Genomic DNA, 19,798 nt, shown 5'->3' with positions numbered 1-19,798 from the left:
TATTGTACTATTATATGTTGTGCAGTTTTGCTCAGAAACTATAACGCATTAGACTTTTTTTCCGAATAACATTTCTCTTGAAGAAATCACTGAAGTATTGAACCCTAAAAGAAAGAAGATGGAAATGTCACATAAATACCTGATATATTGCTATTTCGCCACTTCCTTCTTCAACGTGAAAAGTCTTGCTTGTAAGAGGGCCCTTCTCGACAGCTACTATTGCCTGAAAAAAATATATTACGAAAATATTACTATTTCAGCTTTATTACATATTCTCAGTATTTGATTGTATAACTTAATTGTTGCACTATTCTAACAAATTTTAAAAAAATAAGTAAATGGGGGAATAATTATTATTGTCATAAAATGCATAAAATTGTGCAACTTGCAGAAAATTTACAAAATTGTGAAAAATTATAAATTTGGCACCATCCAAGTTAGAGCCTTTAATACAGCAAACTTTAGAATTCCTAGAAAAATTAAAAACAATGCTTATACATTTTGCATAATTTAGGACTTTTCTTACCCATGTCCAGATACAGTACTTTTAAAAATCGCTCTGAAAAGTGCTGAAAATGTTAAAAGCACAATAAATTTGCCAAATATTATGTACTTCACTATTTTGGTGCACTTTGCTTTTACTACACAAACCGCCGTTCCATTCATTCCCTACAGAGCTGCCGAGTTGATCCAGCTTTTTCCGGTAGCTACATGGAGAATGAATGGAGCAATGGTCAGATATGAACACTGCAGTATTACTCAAATGGAGATAAAAGTTCCATGTTCTGCTGATCGGTTCTCATCCCAGCAGTCAGATCTCCACAATAAGTTATCATCGATCATTAGTTTTAACCAGAGAACCCCTTTTATTACTATACGGTGTCATTGCTCAGTTAAAGCTTTGGTAATTGCTTGCCGTCTTAGAAAAGATTCTAAAGAATCTGTCCAAGATTAAAGGCAATAGTCTGCTGAACCCAGATTGGCTGGTTATCTAATATGTATAGGGTCCTCCAGACTGTCCCCCAACAGGTTATGTCAAGAAACATAAGGATCAAACCGTTGGAATTCAATTGTTCAATCGTTTTGTTAAATGAGCAGCTCAGCACCCATCAGATGATTCTGGCAATGGTTCTCTCATAGAGAACACAGGAAGACTCAACCGAGCCAAGCGTTTCATTTATGGGACAGTAGGGAGATATAGCTGTCAGCCAAACGATCGGCCAACAGCTATCTAAATGTGTATAGCCATCTTAAGTTTGATTAGAGCACATCTTCCAACTATCCTAACAACAAACTCAATTCTTCATTAAACTCCCATGTGAGAACAAGGATCAGGTCAGGATGGGAGAAAACTTGCATTCTGCATTACTGAGCCTCTAACCTTCTAAGATCCTTCAAAGAATATCTTGGGGGCATGCTGTTTTGGAGGAGCCCATTTTGGCAACTGAGAAATTTGACAACCCTTCTGGGAGTCCCAGAGGTCTCCCTGTTTCCGAGACCATCTCAGATCTTCCATAAAGGTTGACACGTATGATGAGATATACTGCGCCTACAAATTTCATGGCTCATAAATGAGAGAGACATAAAAGAATGCTCTATCATAAGCTGTTAGAGAGCAATGGACCCATGCACTGCTCTTGCCCTGAGACCCTTCGCTGTATCTGTCCTCCCCGGCATTAAACCTCCAACCTCCAGAAAACCTCTTCACCATAGTAACATAACAGAGAATTATTGTTGAGCAAACATTTCTCTTGCTTCTCTTCCAATATGACCGCCAGTAGGATTTATTATCCATAATATAAAACGTCTTTATTGCTATGCCAGATTCGTACCAGCTTAGTAATGGGCATGACTAATTTATTGCAGAGGCCTCTTCCTTTAAATACACCTGACAAAGCCAGAGATTCGTAAGGTTCAAAGTCTACGATCGGTATCGAGGCAACACATATTCTTCCCTCTCTCATAGTAGTGTCAGGCTGTAAAAGTTTTAATGCTCTGTTTACCTATTACTCACTGTGAATTTTTACAGATAAAATAGCAAGGTTTTTAGAGCAATAAATCGATAATCTAGTCTCCAGACCAAGAGATATATATACATATGTTATGGTACATATATGTAGTATGTACAAGAAGTCAGTTGTGTTACATCACATATACCGTATAAACAGTATTACAGTTATTGTAATATTCTTAATCCTTTAATAGTGTGGATATAAGTAATACAAATACTCTCGTTGAAGAAGGACACCAGCGGCCGCTGCCGCCTCACTTCAGCCTCACTTCAGCCCGAGGCTGTGGCCTGTCTCCCGCACCCGCAGCCTCCCTGCTTCTACCCGTGGCCGCGGCTAGTTCTGTGCCGTCAGCGGCCACCACTGTCCCGCTCCAGTCCGTTGCAGTCGCTCGATGCGCAGGTGGCCTGCCAGCCTCCACCCCACATCGCCGCTGCTTGCCCCTATCCGGGGGCTGCGGTCCATCTGTCCAAGGACTCCCCTAGGGCCTGTTGTGCCCCTGCTTCACCGGAGCGTTGGAACGCTGGAAGACTATGAAAGATCTTCAGCGACTGGGCCCAGCGGCGTCGAGCCGGTTAAGTGGCACTATATAGTTAAGGACCTGTAGTCGGCCATACCGCAGCCCTATAGTGACCGGCTTTGCCGGACTTAGTCATGTTCGTAGATTTCCGTGTTGGCTTGTATTGAGTCCCTGCGAGGACAATTCCTGTTATTTTGGTAGGTTGCTTAGACTATCACTGCGGATGGAGTCGGCGTGGGGACCGTGGACGTAACATTACGTGACCTGTTAGTGACCGGGTTACGAGACACCCTGACAAGACAGGCTTTGCGAGAGTGGGTGTGAGTGGACCCACATCTGACCTTTTCAGAAATATGGAAGGAGGCACGTGTTCGGGAACAGGAGCAAGAGGTGACGGTCCCCGTGGGGATGGCACAGAGTATCGAAGTATCCGTAAGCGCCCTGGGCGAACCACACTGGGTACAAGAGGTGAAGCAAGAGATACAGAGTATTAAAGGTGAATTGGTTGAAGCCAAGAAAGAGGCCACAAGGAGTCGGCCAGGGCCGGGTAAAGGAGACATGAACCATCGCGGCCCTCACCCAAGTTGGTCCCCACAACCATTCGCCTGTTACGATTGTGGAGAATTGGGACACTCCGCCCGAGAGAGCCCACATTCCAGGGGAAACCCGCCCCGCTGGCCAAGAAGAGCAGAGGACCCTGAGCCGTGGAGACGTCGCCCGGAGCCAGAGCCCACCACACCGGGTGGAGGAAGTCACGAAGACCTGGTTGCGCAGTGCCCAGTGGTATGGGCAGAGATCGAAGGCCGTGCAGTACGATGCCTAGTAGATATGGGATCACAAGTAACGACCGTGCCAGAGACTTATTTTCGGCAGCATTTTCCCAAAGCAGTGAGACCTCAGTGGGGGTCCGTGATAAAGGTGGTAGCTGCCAACCAGCTACCAGTTCCTGTCGTCAGAGTAGCCTGGATGCAGATTTCGATAAGTGGCAAATCACTCAGCCGCCGGGGAGTGGTCCTGACCCAGGGAGACACAAACAGCAAACATCCGGTTACTCTGGGTATGAACATACTACGAGAGTTCGGCAACCTCCTCCTCAATGAGCCCACACAAGAGACTCTGAGCCACTGGGGTTCTCGCACGGCTCAAGGGCAGGTCTTCCAGTGGTTGGTGAGGGAGGCATGAGTGCTCCAGGAGTGCCAGGAGGGTGAGGCGCTGGGCAAAATCTTTGCGCCGGCGGCTCCCCTACTCGTGCTTCCTCCAGGGCAGATGGTGGTGGTCCTTCCGATCCACACCCCGATGCCACTGGAGGGCATGGAGGTGCAGATGGAACCATGCTACTCAGAGCGCCTGCACCCTGGCATACTGGTAGCCCGCTCCCTGGCCACGGTGCAGGAAGGGACCGTCCTGGTGCGTTGTGTCAACCTGAAAGACCAAAATATTGCCTTGAAGCCCAGGGCCGAAATGGCCAAACTAGTAAGGCCTTTGGAGGAGGTGCTGCCGGACCCCGTGGTCCAGTTGAAGGTGCGGCCCGAAGATCCTTGGGCAGTAACGATATGGACCCTACAGACTGCCGTATCCTCTACCCAGGAGAAAGGTCGAGCCATCCTGGAGAGAATGCGGGCCGAACTTTCTGGCCTAGCGCCAGCCCAACTTCTCCAGGTAGAGACACTTCTCGGACAATATTACAGTGTCTTCGCCAGTCATGAGGATGACTTTGGATGCGGCCCCCATCCGGGAGCGAAATCGGCAAATTCCACTGCAGCTATACCAGGAAGTAAAAATCCTATTAGCTCAAATGCTTCGGATGGGGGTCATACGAGAAAGCCAGAGCCCCTGGGCGGCCCCCATTGTACTGGTTCGCAAAAAAGATGGTACTCTGCGTTTTTGTGTGGATTACCGAAAGTTGAACGCCTGCACCATCAAGGATTCGCATTCACTGCCCCGCATAGAAGAGTCTCTGTCCGCCTTGGGGAACGCAACGTACTTCTCAAATCTAGACCTGGCCAGTGGGTACTGGCAGGTGCTGGTGTCAGAGGAAGACAGAGCCAAGACAGCATTTATCTTTCCCATGGGATGCCGTTCGGGCTGGCCAACGCCCCTGGAACCTTCCAGCGGTTGATGGAGCGGTGTCTGGGAGACCTCAACATTGAAGCCACGCTGATATACCTGGCCGATATCATCATCTATTCCGCCACGTTCGAGGACCACCTGCGGCAATTGGGGCAGGGGCTCGGCCGGCTGCAGAAGTACAGGTTGAAGGTAAAGCTCCAGAAATGCCACCTGTTCCGCACCCAGATCGAATATCTGGGGCATACCGTCTCGGCGGAGGGTGTCAGACCATCCGTGGAAAAGGCTGCTGCCATCCAGGAGTGGCCTACCTCCGAGACGGTGAAAGACGTGCGGGCCTTCCTGGGGTTGGCCGGCTACTACTGTCGGTTTTTGAAGAATTTTGCACTCCGAGCCCAAGCCCCGCAGGACCTGCTGAAGGGAACTCCAGCCGGGGCGAATGGATGGAAGGTCCAGTGGCAGCAACCGCAAAAAGGATGCGTTTCAAGATCTCAAAGCTGCACTCTCGGAAGCCCCAGTATTGGCGTATGCGGATTTCTCGCAACCATTCATCCTGCATACCGACGGGAGCCTCCAGGGACTAGGAGCTGTGTTGTCACAGGTGCAGGACGGCCGAGAGAAAGCGATCGCCTCACTTGTACTGTGCACCGAAATATGTTGCGACCCTGTGCGTCCACTGATCCCATGCGACCCGAGCCGATCCCTCAGGTCCCTGACTCCCCATCAACGGTCTGGGACCTGGATGACGAAGAGGACATCCAGCCACATTTTCAAGCCCTCCAAGTAGTGATGTTGCAGCAGACCCAGTTAGCCCTCCAGAATCGACCAACCTACCACCATCCAACACCTCAGGAAGCTCCACCACAGTCGAACTTAGATGCTCCGAGCGATCAACAGCTGGCAAACCCCCTGAACACTACGAACAGGACCAGTTCATATGGCGACAAGAACAGTCATCTCCAAAGACTAACTTGAGTCTACTAAAGCCCTCGCCCGAGGACTGGTGAGCATACAGGGTGGGGGAGTGTGGGAGAGAGGGTCCCCGCCGAGTGTCCGGGGAGGACCGTCACCTGGGTTCCGGGGGAAACTGTTTCCGGGGGACAGAGTTCAGGGACGGACCGTGGAGACTGACAGGTGGGCTGGGGGAGGAGCCAATATAAAAGGGGCGGGGAACGCGAGACACAGTGAGTCAGCAGAACGAGACAGAAGGAGCAGGAGACCGTGGGAGCGACTGAGAGCCAGAGCTACTTACCGGAGTCAGGAAGGAGGCAAGAGACAGGAGAGATACTCCACCTGGACATCAGTGGGACGGCGCCGAGAGAACCGTCTGAGAACCGCTGCCCCGCGTCGACCAGCGGCCGCTGCTGCCTTCCTCCAGCCCGCGGCTGCGGCCTGCCCGCGGTCACTCGTGGCCGTTGCCGCCTCGCTCCTGCCTGCGGCTGCAGTCTGCCCGCGGACACCAGCGCCCGCTGCCGCCTCACTTCAGCCCGAGACTGCGGCCTGTCTCCCACCGCCCGCAGCCGCCCCGCTTCTACCTGTGTCTGCGGCTAGTTCTGTGCTGTCGGCCACCACTGTCCCGCTCCAGTCCGCGGCAAGGGCCGGGCCGTTGCTCGCCGCGGGTCCTCAGTTGCAGTCACTGGCTATGCAGGTGGCCTGCCAGCCGCCACCCCGCATCGCCGTTGCTTGCCTCTATCCGGGGGCTGCGGCCCATCTGTCCAAGGACTCCTCTAGGGCCTGTTGTGCCCCTGCTTCACCGGAGCGTTGGAACGCTGGAAGACTATGAAAGATCTTCAGCGACTGGGCCCAGCGGCGTCGAGCCGGTTAAGTGACACTATATAGTTAAGGACCCGTAGTCGGCCATACCGCAGCCCTATAGTGACCGGCTTTGACGGACTTAGTCATGTTCTTAAATTTCCGTGTTGGCTTGTATTGAGTCCCTGCGAGGACAATTCCTGTTATTTTGGTCGGTTGCTTAGACTATCCCTGCGGATAGTTACCTATAAACCTATAAAAGTTGTTACCAAAAACACAAAACCGTCTCGCGTCTCGACACTGCATCCTGCGTACCTCCTAGTACCACACTGCAGCAGCTAGAGACACCTACATTATAAACAGCAAAGCTGCCGTCTGTCAATGAATTAGAAGTTTCTTCATAAAGGATTTAGTGATGAGTGTTGTGCAGAACATTTTACAAAAGAGGAAGGCAAGGAGCTTCATGTAATTATAGATTGAAATGAGGCTCAACTTATATGGAAGGATGGCGAAACCTGGAAAGACAGAAAGAGATCCACACACGTAGTGGCAGAATTCGTGGGGAACTCCTTCCGCTTGCCGTTTTCCTCTTCCTTGGCATACTCACTCAAAATAAAGAGGAAATGTCACGCGGTCAAAAGTTTCCAGTTTTGTGCCCTTTTTTCCATTCCCGTTGCTCCTCTGAATATTCTTTGCATTTTTTCCCTAAATCAGACTTATTGTACCGGAGATATGGGCCTTTATATTTAGTGCTACCTTTTTGGTCTTTTCCAAGGGGGCCGTGTTCATTTAGGGTAATTATACAGAGCCGCCCAAATACACGCCCCAGAGAAACCTGCGAGAGATGTCCCAATGATCATAAAAATGTAATATAATGATAAATATTAGATGCAAATAAAAAGGGACTAAAAGGGTTTTGAGGACTAAAAAAAAATTGAAAACTCAGGGGAGCAATGGAAAAGAAATAAAAGCAAAACCTGGCCACTTTAACTCATTATAAAGATATTGGTTTGATTCTATTATTTTCTGATGGCTATTTATTTTATATTTAGCAGGTATAGATTTATTGTTTGTGCGAAATTGTGTTTGGTTTCCTAGATGATAAAGGTTATGCTAGATATTGCCTTAAAGCCCCCGTCACACATAGCGATCTCGCTAGCGATATCGCTGCTGAGTCACAAGTTTCGTGGCGCAACAGCGATCTCACCAGCGAGATCGCTGTGTGTGACACTTACCAGCGACCGGCCCCCCTGCCGGTTATCGCTGATCGTCCTGGAATGGCCAGGACATTTTTTTGATTGCTGGTCTCCCGCTGGCCAGCACGCATCGCTGTGTGTGACAGGCGGGAGACCAGTGATCAGCGCGCTGGTAGCTAAGGTAAACGTCGGGTTTCTTTGCGGCCCTTAGAAACCCGATGTGTACCTCAGTTACCAGCGCGCTGGTGCAGGGAGCTGGTAACCAAGGTACACATCGGGTTTATAAGTGCCGCGCGCTGCTTAGAAACCCGATGTGTACCTTGGTTACCATCTCCCTGTACCAGCGCGCTGGTAACTAAGGTACACAGTGGGTAACTAAGCAACGTGCGTCGCTTGTTACCTTCCTGTCGCTGGTGCTGATCGCTGGTGAAGCTGCCTGTTTGGCAGCTCACCAGCGATCATGTAGCGACACACCAGCGATCCTGACAAGGTCATATCGTTGTCGGGATCGCTGGTGCGTCGCTATGTGTGATGGGGCCCTAACTGTATGTCTTACCTCAGGGGGTTTGGGGAATGGGTTTTTTAATGCTTATCGGGACATTTGATAATTTTTAGATTGGATGTAATTTTTGTGTAATTTAATTTTTTTTTGCTGTTTGTGTTCCTTGTAGTATAATATAAGTTAATAGAGTACTACCTTATTTTTTTTACTAAGACTGCCAGTTGTTTCCTATTGTAGGATGGTAGTATTATTTTTGATAGGTAGTATACTTGTAACACATCCTCCAACTAGCAGACATAGACTGAAGAGGGCTCTTGTGCAAGAACAATATATGGGATGCCTGCAGTAAAATACCGCATCATAATGCACAATTGCTCCTGCTTTGGATAGGGAAATGGTCCCCGCTACCTCTTGGGGCACCAATGGTATGTTCACCCCTTCATCCTCCTTTTGGCTTTTAAATATAAAACTTTCAGTAAGCGCACCCTGGAATATAAACCAATTTAATAAATTATGCACATCTTCTGACTAAATGGACTAAGTTTTGCCTGCCTAACTATTAGACAGAGTGAATATATATGGGTCACAATTTTAAAGAGGCCCAGAGGAAAAGTTTCAAATGGACAGCTTGGCTTGATTGACAGCTTCCCTTTTTATTTCTGCATTGGTAGAGACCTGTGAATCAACCAGAGCCTGGTAGGCAAAAGCAGAAGGGGAGTCATCCCGCGGACACGTCTCCGTGTGCCCAGACTCTTTTTAAAATCATATTTCGTACACAAGTCTTTGTAAAGTTTGCACTGAAATAAGATGTACCTAATTTATTATGAAGCGCGTGCCTCTTAAATAAAATGGTTCATCTTTCAACCAGAAATATACTCCAGTCAGGGGGCTGGGGTACATTTTTGGCATAATTTGCACCGCTTTTGTGGGGTAAATTATGATTATATTCTCGAGCTATCCTGGCCAGTGCCCACCCCACATGTGATCCACCTACTTTTCAGAAAGTTGGCAGAGCTGGCCAGGACTGCAGTAAAATTCTAAAATATTCAAAATGTTAATGTTACCACATTATAAGCAATTTTAAGCCAGAAAGGTAAAAATTCAATAAATTCATCACCAACGTCTATTGCTATACCATTTAAATCCCAGCTTTACAGATTCAATCATCAACAAAGAGAAAAATACAATGATCGATCATCCATTTGTAGTGCAGTCCCATTTACCCACCAGCCTTGCAGCTTTAATTACCATCATTACAGATAAAAGTTAGTAGATGCAGTAGGCGTTTAAAATAAATAATTAAAAAAAAAACTATAACTAATCAATTGATTTCTCATCAATCAGTTCATCATTTGGCGATGGCGAAATATAGGCAGAATAAATTTCAACAATGCACCAAATATTTTTCAGAAAAATTAAAAATGCAAATATTGAATTTTTTTATTCCACATGTGTAATGTTAGACTATGTTCATTCAATAAGAAGTAGGCAACAGGGTGCGTAGGAGATAACACAGGACCACACCTTAGTCAGGATCTATCAGCCACTCCTTACTCACTTAGCACCAAGTCACTCAATATGGCTTCCCACAGTCTAGTCTGTCCCTGTCGTTCACTTACATGATACACTGTTATGATGAGTCACCGAAGGAGGAAAAAACAAAATACCAGCTAAGTCCAGAAAAACCAGAGAGGTTGGCAGCTATCGGATTGCAGACCCCTGGACCTATCCACAACAACTAGCAGTAGCCGTGGGGGGTTCCTACGGTGCCCTAGACCCCTCGATCATAGCCGGAGAACTAGATAGCCTAAAGACAGAAAGGGGAAAAACTAAACTGCCCCAGAGCAGACCCCAAAGCAATAGGCAGCCCCCAACATATAATGACGGTGAAGCAAGATGAAAACACTAACACAGATAGAAAGATAGGTTGAGCAAATGATGGGGCCCAAGCTAACTACATAGGACAGGATAGGAAAGCTGCTGTCTGCCATCCGCAAAAACCCTATCAAAATGAGCCAACCGATTGATAGGAAAAACAGGCCCTGAAGTCGCTAGGCTTCAAAAGACTATATCAGCACTCAGGTATATTCTGAAGACAGAGCAAAAGATCAACAGATCAGAGACAAAAATAGAATTCAGCTCACCCCCAGCCGGGGATGGCAGAACTCCCAAAAAACAAGTAAAAACAAAAAACAAAACAGAAGAGTACAAAGCAGAGCAGAAAAACTTAGCTTTGAGATGCAGGAAACAGACTGGTCTCCAAGAATCCAGCAGGAAAATCACCAGCCAGGAAGAAGGGCGTCGGCAGCCTTATATCCAGTCCTCAATTCCAGCCACCCAGTCATCATCTAGCTGCCCAGGTGTCTGATAATCAGCCTCACTACCTTCCTTCACCAGAGGAGGGAGTTCATCAGACCTCAATAGTGAAGGGAAAAATGAACTCACAACAATACACTAGTCATATATATATACAGGGGTTGGACAAAATAATGGAAACACCTAACGTTTTGGCATCATAATCTTCGAACATGTTATAAACATGCAAACCGTGACATATGGTAATGTTTTGTAGTTGATTATTTGTGTTATGTGATATGTGTATGTAAATTAACTGCTTGTTTTGCAGAATTGTAAGAACATTGATGAAAACCTGATACCAATGGCAGACCTCTCGGATTTTCAAAGAGGCCAAATTGTTGGTGCTCGTATGGCAGGCGCTAGTGCAACAGAAAGTGCCCGAATGCTTGGCGTGTCAAGAGGTACTGTCTCCAAAGTAATGACTGCGTTTGAAAGAGAAGGAAAAATGTCCGCAGCAAAGCACAGGTCCGGCCGAAAGTCGAAGTTGACCGAGAGAGACCGTCGGACTCTAAAGCGAATTGTGAGAGAGGATCGCACCTACAGAACCCAGTTTCCACGAAAACTGTTCGTCGGGAGCTGCACAAATCTGGATTCCACGGAAGAGCTGCAATTCAAAAACCGCTGCTCTCAATGACAAATGTTTCCAAGCGTTAAAGTGGTGTAGAAACCTCCAGAATTGGTCCCTCGAGCAGTGGAAACGTGATATTGTCAGACGAATCATCGTTTACCCTATTTCTGACCTCCGGCCGAGTGTGCGTTTGGAGACAGCCGAAAGAAGCATTCCATCCAGACTGCCTTCTCCCAACCTTAAAACATGGCGAAGGTTCTGTGATGATCTGTGGTGCTATTTCGTGGAGATCCACCGGGCCAAAGATATCCCTTCATGGAAGAATTAACAGCCGCGATTATTTAGGCATTTTGGGCGACCAAGTGCATCTTATGGTTCAAGCACTGTTCCCAGAGGGGAACGCCATCTTTCAGGATTATAATGCACCAATTCATACAGCTAGAATCATTAAAGCATGGCACGAGGAACATTGTAATGAAGTTGAGCATCTCATCTGGCCCTCACAATCCCCAGACCTCAACATTATTGAGCATTTATGGTCGATTTTAGAGATTCAAGTTTGACATCGATTTCCGCCGCCATCGTCGCTCAAAGAGCTGGAGGGTGTTTTAACTGAAGAATGGGCTACAATTCCTTTGGAAACAATTCACACCTTGTATGAATCCATACATCGGAGAATTGAGGCTGTAATTGCCGCAAGAGGTGGACCTACACCATATTAAACTAACTTTTGCTGATGTTTCCAGGTGTTTCCATTCTTTCGTCCAACCCCTGTATATATATATATATATATATATACACACACATACTTTATATATATATAGATATATATATAAAGTTAAAATTAAATAATAAGCTAATGATGTCTTAAAATCATTACTTACTACATTTTCTATACAATATAAAGTCCACAACTAAAAAGAAGAAACGTCCTTGTTTCCTAACACTGTTTCTATTGAGCTCCTAGCAGCCAAAGGGGCCCAAAGGCCACAAATGAGGCCTGTAGACTATAGATGGGAAACTTTGTTACAGAATTTCCATAGGGGTCTGGGAACTTCACGTTACACCCCTGAGCTCAAATGTCCCAAGTCATAGCTGACAGTCTCGTAAAGACTACCTCTTTGAGGAGACGACCTCTGATTTACGCAACACTTTCCTTCGCAGATTTTTATTGTTCCACCATTTCCTTTGTATTCAGACCACCTTCTTTTATCTCTCTCTTGAAAACAATGTTTCAGGGTAATTTCGGGTAGATGTCTCAAAGAATATTCATTGCAAAAATCTTATCCAAATGCCCATTTTCTTTCATAACTCCCAACCTCTGAATTCTTTGTTTTGCCGCCACGGCAATGTTCTATATTCCAACTATTATTTCTTCAGTGTCGGAAATAAAATAAATTGTCAAAAACAATTCAAAGACTTAGGTCTGGTATAATTAGGATTTAGGCCAGGGTGATATTTTTCAAGGTAATGTAATTTACGTAAACTATTGCATCTGAGGAGGCCATCTCAGGAAGATCAATGCTCACATCCACCCTTAAATCATAAAAGACACAGATGGGTTAAAGTCTATTCTGCTCTTAGAAAAGGTGAGGAATGAAAAGACCCGCCAATTCTTAGAGTACAAGAATAACATATGTAAAATAAGGAAAAAATTACCTGAATACAGCATAACAGAATAAGAAAATCTTTAAGCTTCGCCATCTTAAGTTACTTCATGGAAGTCCTAAAGAAAGAGGCATAGGTTAAGGGTAATCCGGAGACGTGTGCCTTTGAACGTTGACTCAAGAGAAGAAAGCCATCTATTGGTGAATCACATACAACCCCGGTTCAAAAGTTGAGCTCGGAGAGGCTGGGTGAGCAGATATGTCTTAACATAGGCAAATATAAGGAAATGACAGTAAATGAATCCTATGAGCTGTTCCCAGCCCAGAAGTTAGTTATCCATTAATTCATAAGGCGGGCGTGATCTACATAGCTTGTAACTGAGCAGTTCTATCTGAATGTCTATATCTAAAATTACAAACTGATTCCAGGATTTTTACTTAATTAACCTTGTATGACATTTGTAATTATTATTATGTCAATTTTATGAATTTTTATATTAATAGAATTAGAGAAATATAATAATTTTAGGGCTTTTGGGGCAAAAACTAAAATCACAATTGTTTTATACTTCTATGAAACTAGCATGGCCTGCGCAAAATTTTCACACATTGGTCGTCGGGGGCGCAGGCAATTTCAGAGAAAGGAAGCTGGTCAAATGTAAATGTATTTCATGAGCTGATAAACACAGACAGGCATTTATATATGTAGATTGGTAATACAATAAATTGTTTTGATAAGTAGAGACCAGAAAATGTTTTCCGGTTGAGGTGCCACCTGCAGGTCATTGTGCAGGTTTATGAAAATGAATGTTTAAACTGTATTTAGTGATAAAATCGTGAATGTGTGGTTTGTTTTGCTGTTTTCTTGCTGAAGGGTGCAAGTTTACCTTTCAAATGGTGTATCATGTTTGTGTGTGGGGCGAAGTAATCAGCGAAAAAGCAGTGCATGTTTATAAATGTGTTGGTAGTGTGCTTTGGGGTACTGTGGTGCCACCTGCAGGTCATTTTTCCTTACTGCAGGTTTATGAAAATTAATGTTTAAACTGTATTTTCTGATTAAATAATGGATGTGTGGTTTGTTTGGCTATTTTCTTGCTGAATGGGGCAAGTTTACCTTTCAAATGGTGTATCATTTGTGTGTGGGTGCAATATGAACGGGGATACAAAGGAATCACCGAAAAACAGTGTTTAGAAGTAATAGAATAGACAGGTACACAGCATATTGACAGACTATTGAAGTTATATTGTTCTTCCCTCTTTTGATTTCAGTGTCTTGTTTTACCTTTGGTATACACACTGTTTGGGCACTAATGAACATTTTGGCACAATATGGTCATGATGAATAAAAAATAGAAATTATATATTACAGTTGAATAAGCATGTGATTACCGTATATCTTATCTTATCTCCTGTTCTCATTGCTGTTGGGGGGCAATTTCTGAGTCTTCATCATCAATTCTCAAATTTATTGGTGGGAATTCACAGTAGAACCCGGATGGACCCCATTAAAATGAATGGGGTTGGTTTGGTGGCGCCAGGATTTGTTGTACGATGGATCGGTATAGCTTTTGGGCTTCGATCATGAACAAATATGACAATTTAGATGTGAATAAAATCTAAAAACCTCTTTTACCGTTTATTTATTTCATTAAGATTATGAATTTCTCCTGGGTTCACTGGAAGAAAAAATAGGCATTGGTAAACAAGAGAGAATATTACTATCTAAGTCATTTTGTAGCTCAGAGTAGCACTGATCGTTCTGAACCTGTTACCGGCAAATTGGCAACACGTTTTGTTTTCTAGTTAGTGACCTCTCTCTTTAATTCTGCATGGACTTCACTAACGCTAAGACAGGGGCAGAAAAACTTTCCAAATGCCCAGATGGTGCTAGATTTATCTCCAGGTACTGTGCCCAATGTACAAATTTCAGAAATATTTCAAAACAGCCAGAACAATCATAAAACAGTTTTTACGGCATAGGATGTTGTAAAACTCATGTTACTACCATCAGTAGTAGTGAGTCATGGGATGTCATGGGTGTTATCTCTCGAGACGAAGCAATAGATTCAAACTTCTGAGAATAGGAGTGTCCCAAGTGCGGGTCAAGTGCCAGCTAGATGTAGAAAAAAAGAGGCTACTTAGGCAGTTTTCTATATGCTATTGCAATATTTCTTTTACTATTATTGGGCAGACGGAGATATATTTATAAGAATGAGAGATTTATGAAGATGTAGAAGAAATGTAGTAGGATAAGAGATATATGAGGAATGAATGAAGTGGCAACTGGCAATATATAAAAAGGACTGAGGTGTGGCAACATTTTAATTTAATGTGAAAAAAAGCAAAAACAAGGATAAAATGTGTACCTGACAAATAAATGTGTAATTTCTATCTAATATTTATCTAGTTGTCTATCTGCAGGGAGGAAGTAAAGGACTGCAGAAAATGAAATCTCCACCCACACTGCCACACATTGTAGTGAAGTGTGCTGTCGGTGTAGTAGGGTTGGGGAAGTTGTCCTGAACACCTAAGCATGTCTCTATGTAAAATGTATATAATATATATAAAATGCTGCTATGTATATTTATAAATAATGTTGTTTCGTAATGTCGTTAAGATGAGTATTGTATGTCCCCCTAAAATGTGTATATAATGTTCATATATGTGTGTTTTATACAGGAAGGGTGCAGTATTAGTAATTGGCCACTAGATGGAGATAGAGCATATAATGTAGGATTTTAGGCTTTGCAATAGTGTAAATAGTTAATGTAGGAGGGGTCACTTAGATTAAAGGAAGAGATCTTCCTAGATTTTGGGTCAGAAGGAGCTGAGCGCCCTTGGGGCTCAGATGGGCTTAGATGGGCTTAAGTGCCCTTTTAAAGGAATAGATATCCTGCAACGTGCCCAGCTATCCAGTGTTCAGGGATCAGAGGAGAAGATTGTATGGCTGCAGCTCCCACAGACAGAGCAGCAACACAGAGAAAGGAAGCAGGAAAACACAGAGAGGTAACAGCAGTAGTGTGCAGATAGGTCGCTCCAATGTGGCGCATCTCCTCCTGGGCTGAATCTCTCCTGACTGGGGCAAAACGGGCAGGGGAGCGCTTTACTGAGGTGATGTGAACGTGGAGGACCCTGAGGGGCCATCTGGGACGTGTCGTCCTGTTCAATTGTTAAGTGACTCAGGGAAGAGAGAAGGGAAAAACGAAAGGATGTGCTGCGTGAATTGTGAACAAAATGCCGTGTCAGAACTGGATGTGCTGTGTCCTGAAGCAATAAAAGTTGTTCAGTTAAGATTTGCGCTGGACTGTATGTTTATTCAGCAGAAACCTCTGGCTACAGGACACCAGCGAAATGGAGAATCATAGAATGGTACAGTGTGAAGGGACCTCCTGGGCCATCTGGTCCAACCCCCTGCTCAAAGCGGGATTCACTAAATCATCCCAGACAGATGTCTGTCTACCCTCTGTTTGAAGACTTCTATTGAAGGAGAACTCACCACCATAGAGAGGACTCTACCAGCACTGTGAGTACAGATTGTGCCATGCATAATAAGAAGCAACCTGTTTATGTAGAAGGAGGCCAGGGCATACCAAGCCAGTTACGCTCAGTCACAACTACTGCCCTGGCTGACTCCTACATCGGCACATAGCTAAAGGTACTATACAGCATAGTATATTCACTTTTCTTTTCAATTCTACACTAGAAATTTCAGTTTATACATTGAGGTTCATATCCCAAGAGGTACTAAAGTGGTACAATATTACAATTGTCAATTCAAAAGAACATGAAGGAAAGAATTATGAATGGAGGAGAAGAACAATGCAATAATTGTCACATAGCTCAAGGATCAATGATGATTGCAAATTATTTACTAAAGGGATAAAAGGAGGGGAAACTGGTCAATAAGAGAACATAATCTGCCAGTATTTAAAAGTAAATGTATATGGGTCGCCCTCCCAGGGCTGTGGGGTACTCGGTGTCAGGGGGGTGTGTCACAGCAGCGGTGACCCGGTCCGTGGCCCTGGGCGCCCAAGCAATGGGGAGATGTAGTTAATGGTAGAATAGTTCGTGACGCCACCTGTGGTGTTTGGCAAATATGGTGTTAGGCCAACGCTGTATACAGATCCGCTGGGACTGATGGTATGTGCAGCTTAGATGGTAAAGCTCCGCTCAGGTGGAGCTGTAGTCCCAGGACAGTGTAGATGTACAGTAGCTGGCACGGGGATGTAGCAGTGCCGAAAGCGTAGGGAACAGACAAGACACAGCAGTTGTAGTTTCTGTACCTTTACTGAGTATATGCAGTCCAGGGTCCTGCTTACAGATTGTATTGGGGCAGGTTAGCCCGGAAGCAGATCAGGATTCTCTCTCAGCAGAAGGGCTGTGCAGTCTCCTTCCTAGCGCTTTGTAGTATGAAGCACTCCAGTACTTAGTTACTCTGAAATGCCTCTCTTCAGATGTTCCTAGAACTTTACTTGTATGACAGACAGCTGTAGCCTCTCTCGGGGACTCCTCTCCTGAGTCCTGGCTCTCTATTCAATTGCTGTTGTGTCCCAAGTCTTTGGTGAGAGCAGGGCATTTACAGCCCCCTCCTCCTCTGGTATCTGTGGTAGGACCGTTAGTATCCGTACCACCGTGGAGACCAGGCTCCAGTCTTTGCGCTCTAGCGGTAAGGGAGCTCTCCTCCCGGAGCTCAACCTCCACCCCGCTCCACACGTCTGCACACGTGGACCTCCTCACACTATCTGACCCTTCTTTCTCCTGGCCCTCAGAGGACACTCCTCTCCAGAATTCTGGTTCAGAGTTCCCCCTACTGGCCCGGGGTGGGACTGTGTTGCATGCATTAGGTTAACTGCTGGAGAGACCCATCACTGCTTCCAAGCCTGGCATTACCCTCCCCTGGAGGAAAGCAAAGCCAGTGTGGCGACCATAGTCCTGGGTGCGCCACATTCCCCCCTAGTGCAAGTCAGCACTCCTGGGCTGAACAAAAACATGAAAAACAACATATAAACATTTAAACAACAATAATTGTACAAGATTTGAAAAAGAGAAAAATGTACAAAAACCAATTGCTGCAAAAATGGTCCTATGATGATAAGTCCAACATCAATGTCCACGGTCCATCCCTGGCAAATGGTAAATATATACAAAGAAAGTTTTTGACCACACACAAGTCCTGTGGTTCAGTGTCCATAAAACAAGCCAAAGAAAACTCTTACAGGTCACCTGTAGGTACAAAACTTGAAAAACAGTTACATATTTCCAAACGCAATTTCAACATTTACATTACTCTATATACGGTATCTAACTGGTAGTATGCCTTGTGTGGTGCGGGTAGATCTGCGTAAGACTGGTGCAGTGGGTAATGTACTGGATACACTACTGGGTGTTCCACATGGCACCGGGATTCTAGATTGTCTAGTAACTCTTGGACTCACCATGGGCATAACAGGTTCACCACTGGCAGGGCGAGGGTTCTCTGGCTCCACTGCTGGTGTGGCCTCTGTTGCCTGATTTTCTCGATCTTCAAGGTCTTCTTGAGTCCTATTCTCCTGTGCTTCTACTTGGGGAAATAACAACACTGGCACCACGATTGCATCATTAACTCTAGTCCAATTCGCAGGGAACTCTCCCAGCACGGTCTTTTCTTCCTCTGTAGGTGGGATGTTATCTGATTCTCCAGCTTTTTCTTTCAACTGGTCAGGGCATAACTTCAAGTGATCCCTGGATACCGCTGCTGAGGTCTCTCCTCCATCTTTGCTAACAAGGCATACTTTGGTATTATCAAAGTTCGAGGGCAGAATTGTATAGGGCTCCTCTTCCCATTGATCATCCAGCTTATGCAGTCTTCTTTTTCTCTTGAGAACTTGTTTTCCCGGCGAAAAAGGAACAGCAGGTGCATTTTGGTTATAAAGTCTCTCCTGCTTCTGCCTTGCCTGAGCCAGACTCTTCTCCACACACTCCTGTACCCTTCTGTTGTGAGTTCATTCTCCCCTCCATCACTGAAGCCTGGTGAACTCCCTATTCTAGTGAAGGAAGGTAGTGAGCCTGATTATCAGGCACCTGGGACTAATGAAGACAATTGGCTGAGTGGAGTCACTGACTGGATTTAAGGCAGCTTACGCCCTTTCTGCCCTGCGGGTGATTTCTCTGTGGACTCTTGGACACCAGTCTGATTCCTGCTCTCCTAAAGCTAAGTTTTCTGTTTTGCCTTTTTGCATTTAAGATTTGTTTTTGTTTTTCTTGCTTTTTGGATTCTACCACTCCCAGCTGGAGTGTGCAGTGTTCCGTTAGCTCTGTCTTCTGAAAGTACCTGAGTGCTGATTTAATTTTTGAAGCTTAGTTGCTTCAGGGCCATTTTTATATCAGCTTGTTGGCTTTTGTCTCTGATAGGGTTTTGGCAGATTGCAGACAGCAGCCTTCCTATCAGTTCCTATCTAGGTAGTTTTTGGCCCCGTCTTTGCTCTGCCTGTCTTTCTGTCTGTGTAAGTGTTTTCATCTTGCTTCACCGTCATTATATGTGGGGGGCTGCCTATTGCTTTGGGGTCAGCTCTGGGGCAGTTAGATTTCCCCTTTCCTTCTTTAGGCCTATGTATCTCTCCGGCTGTGATCGAGGGGTCTAGGTCATCGTAGGAACCCCCCACGGCTACTGCTAGTTGTGTTGATAGGTTCAAGGGTCTGCAATCTGATAGTTGCCAACTTCTCTGGTTTTCTGGACTTGTGATAGAGTTTTGTCTAAGGCGCAACGTCAGGAATTCAGAAGGCGCAATAAGCTGTGTTTTTTCTGTGGAGATGCCTCACATATTATTTCTGTTTGTCCTAAACGTGAGAAACGCTTTGCACACACGTTTTCTGTTGGTGGGGTTCAGCCTAAGTTTCTTTTGGCGATTACTCTGATCTGTTCCCTGACCACATTTTCCGCCAAGGCTTTTGTGGATTCGGGAGCAGCGCTAAACCTAATGGACTTGGATTTTGCTAAACGTTGTGGATTTCCGTTGACACCTCTGCAGATGCCTATCCCTTTGAGGGGGATTGATGCTACACCTCTGGCTAAAAATAAACCTCAGTTTTGGACAAAGTTGGTCATGCGGGTCGCCCCAGACCATCAAGAAAATTGCAGATTTTTGGTGTTGCATGGTCTGCATGATGCCGTTGTTCTGGGGTTTCCCTGGTTGCAGATTCATAATCCAGTTTTGGATTGGAAGTCTGTGTCTGTGGTGAG

The 19,798-nt window shown here is 45.3% G+C and overlaps 1 protein-coding gene across 1 annotated transcript in view; it reads right to left on the bottom strand.

Annotated features, from left to right (window-relative positions):
* The window catches only part of CDH17 (cadherin 17), a 119,527-nt gene that overhangs the window by 79,991 nt on the left and 19,738 nt on the right, over window positions 1–19,798 (bottom strand). The window contains exons 2-3 of the mRNA XM_073550393.1: window positions 12,632–12,698; window positions 140–223 (exon numbers count right to left, since the gene is read on the bottom strand). Of these exons, the coding sequence (XP_073406494.1) occupies window positions 140–223; window positions 12,632–12,676 (129 nt within the window). The 5' untranslated portion in view covers window positions 12,677–12,698. The remainder of the gene's footprint in view (window positions 1–139; window positions 224–12,631; window positions 12,699–19,798) is intronic.

This window comes from Dendrobates tinctorius, unplaced genomic scaffold (genome assembly GCF_039654945.1).
Source record: "Dendrobates tinctorius isolate UK_male_01 unplaced genomic scaffold, ASM3965494v1 ptg000165l, whole genome shotgun sequence".
NCBI classification, from domain to species: Eukaryota; Metazoa; Chordata; class Amphibia; order Anura; family Dendrobatidae; genus Dendrobates; species Dendrobates tinctorius.
This window is presented reverse-complemented; position numbering and strand designations above follow the sequence as displayed.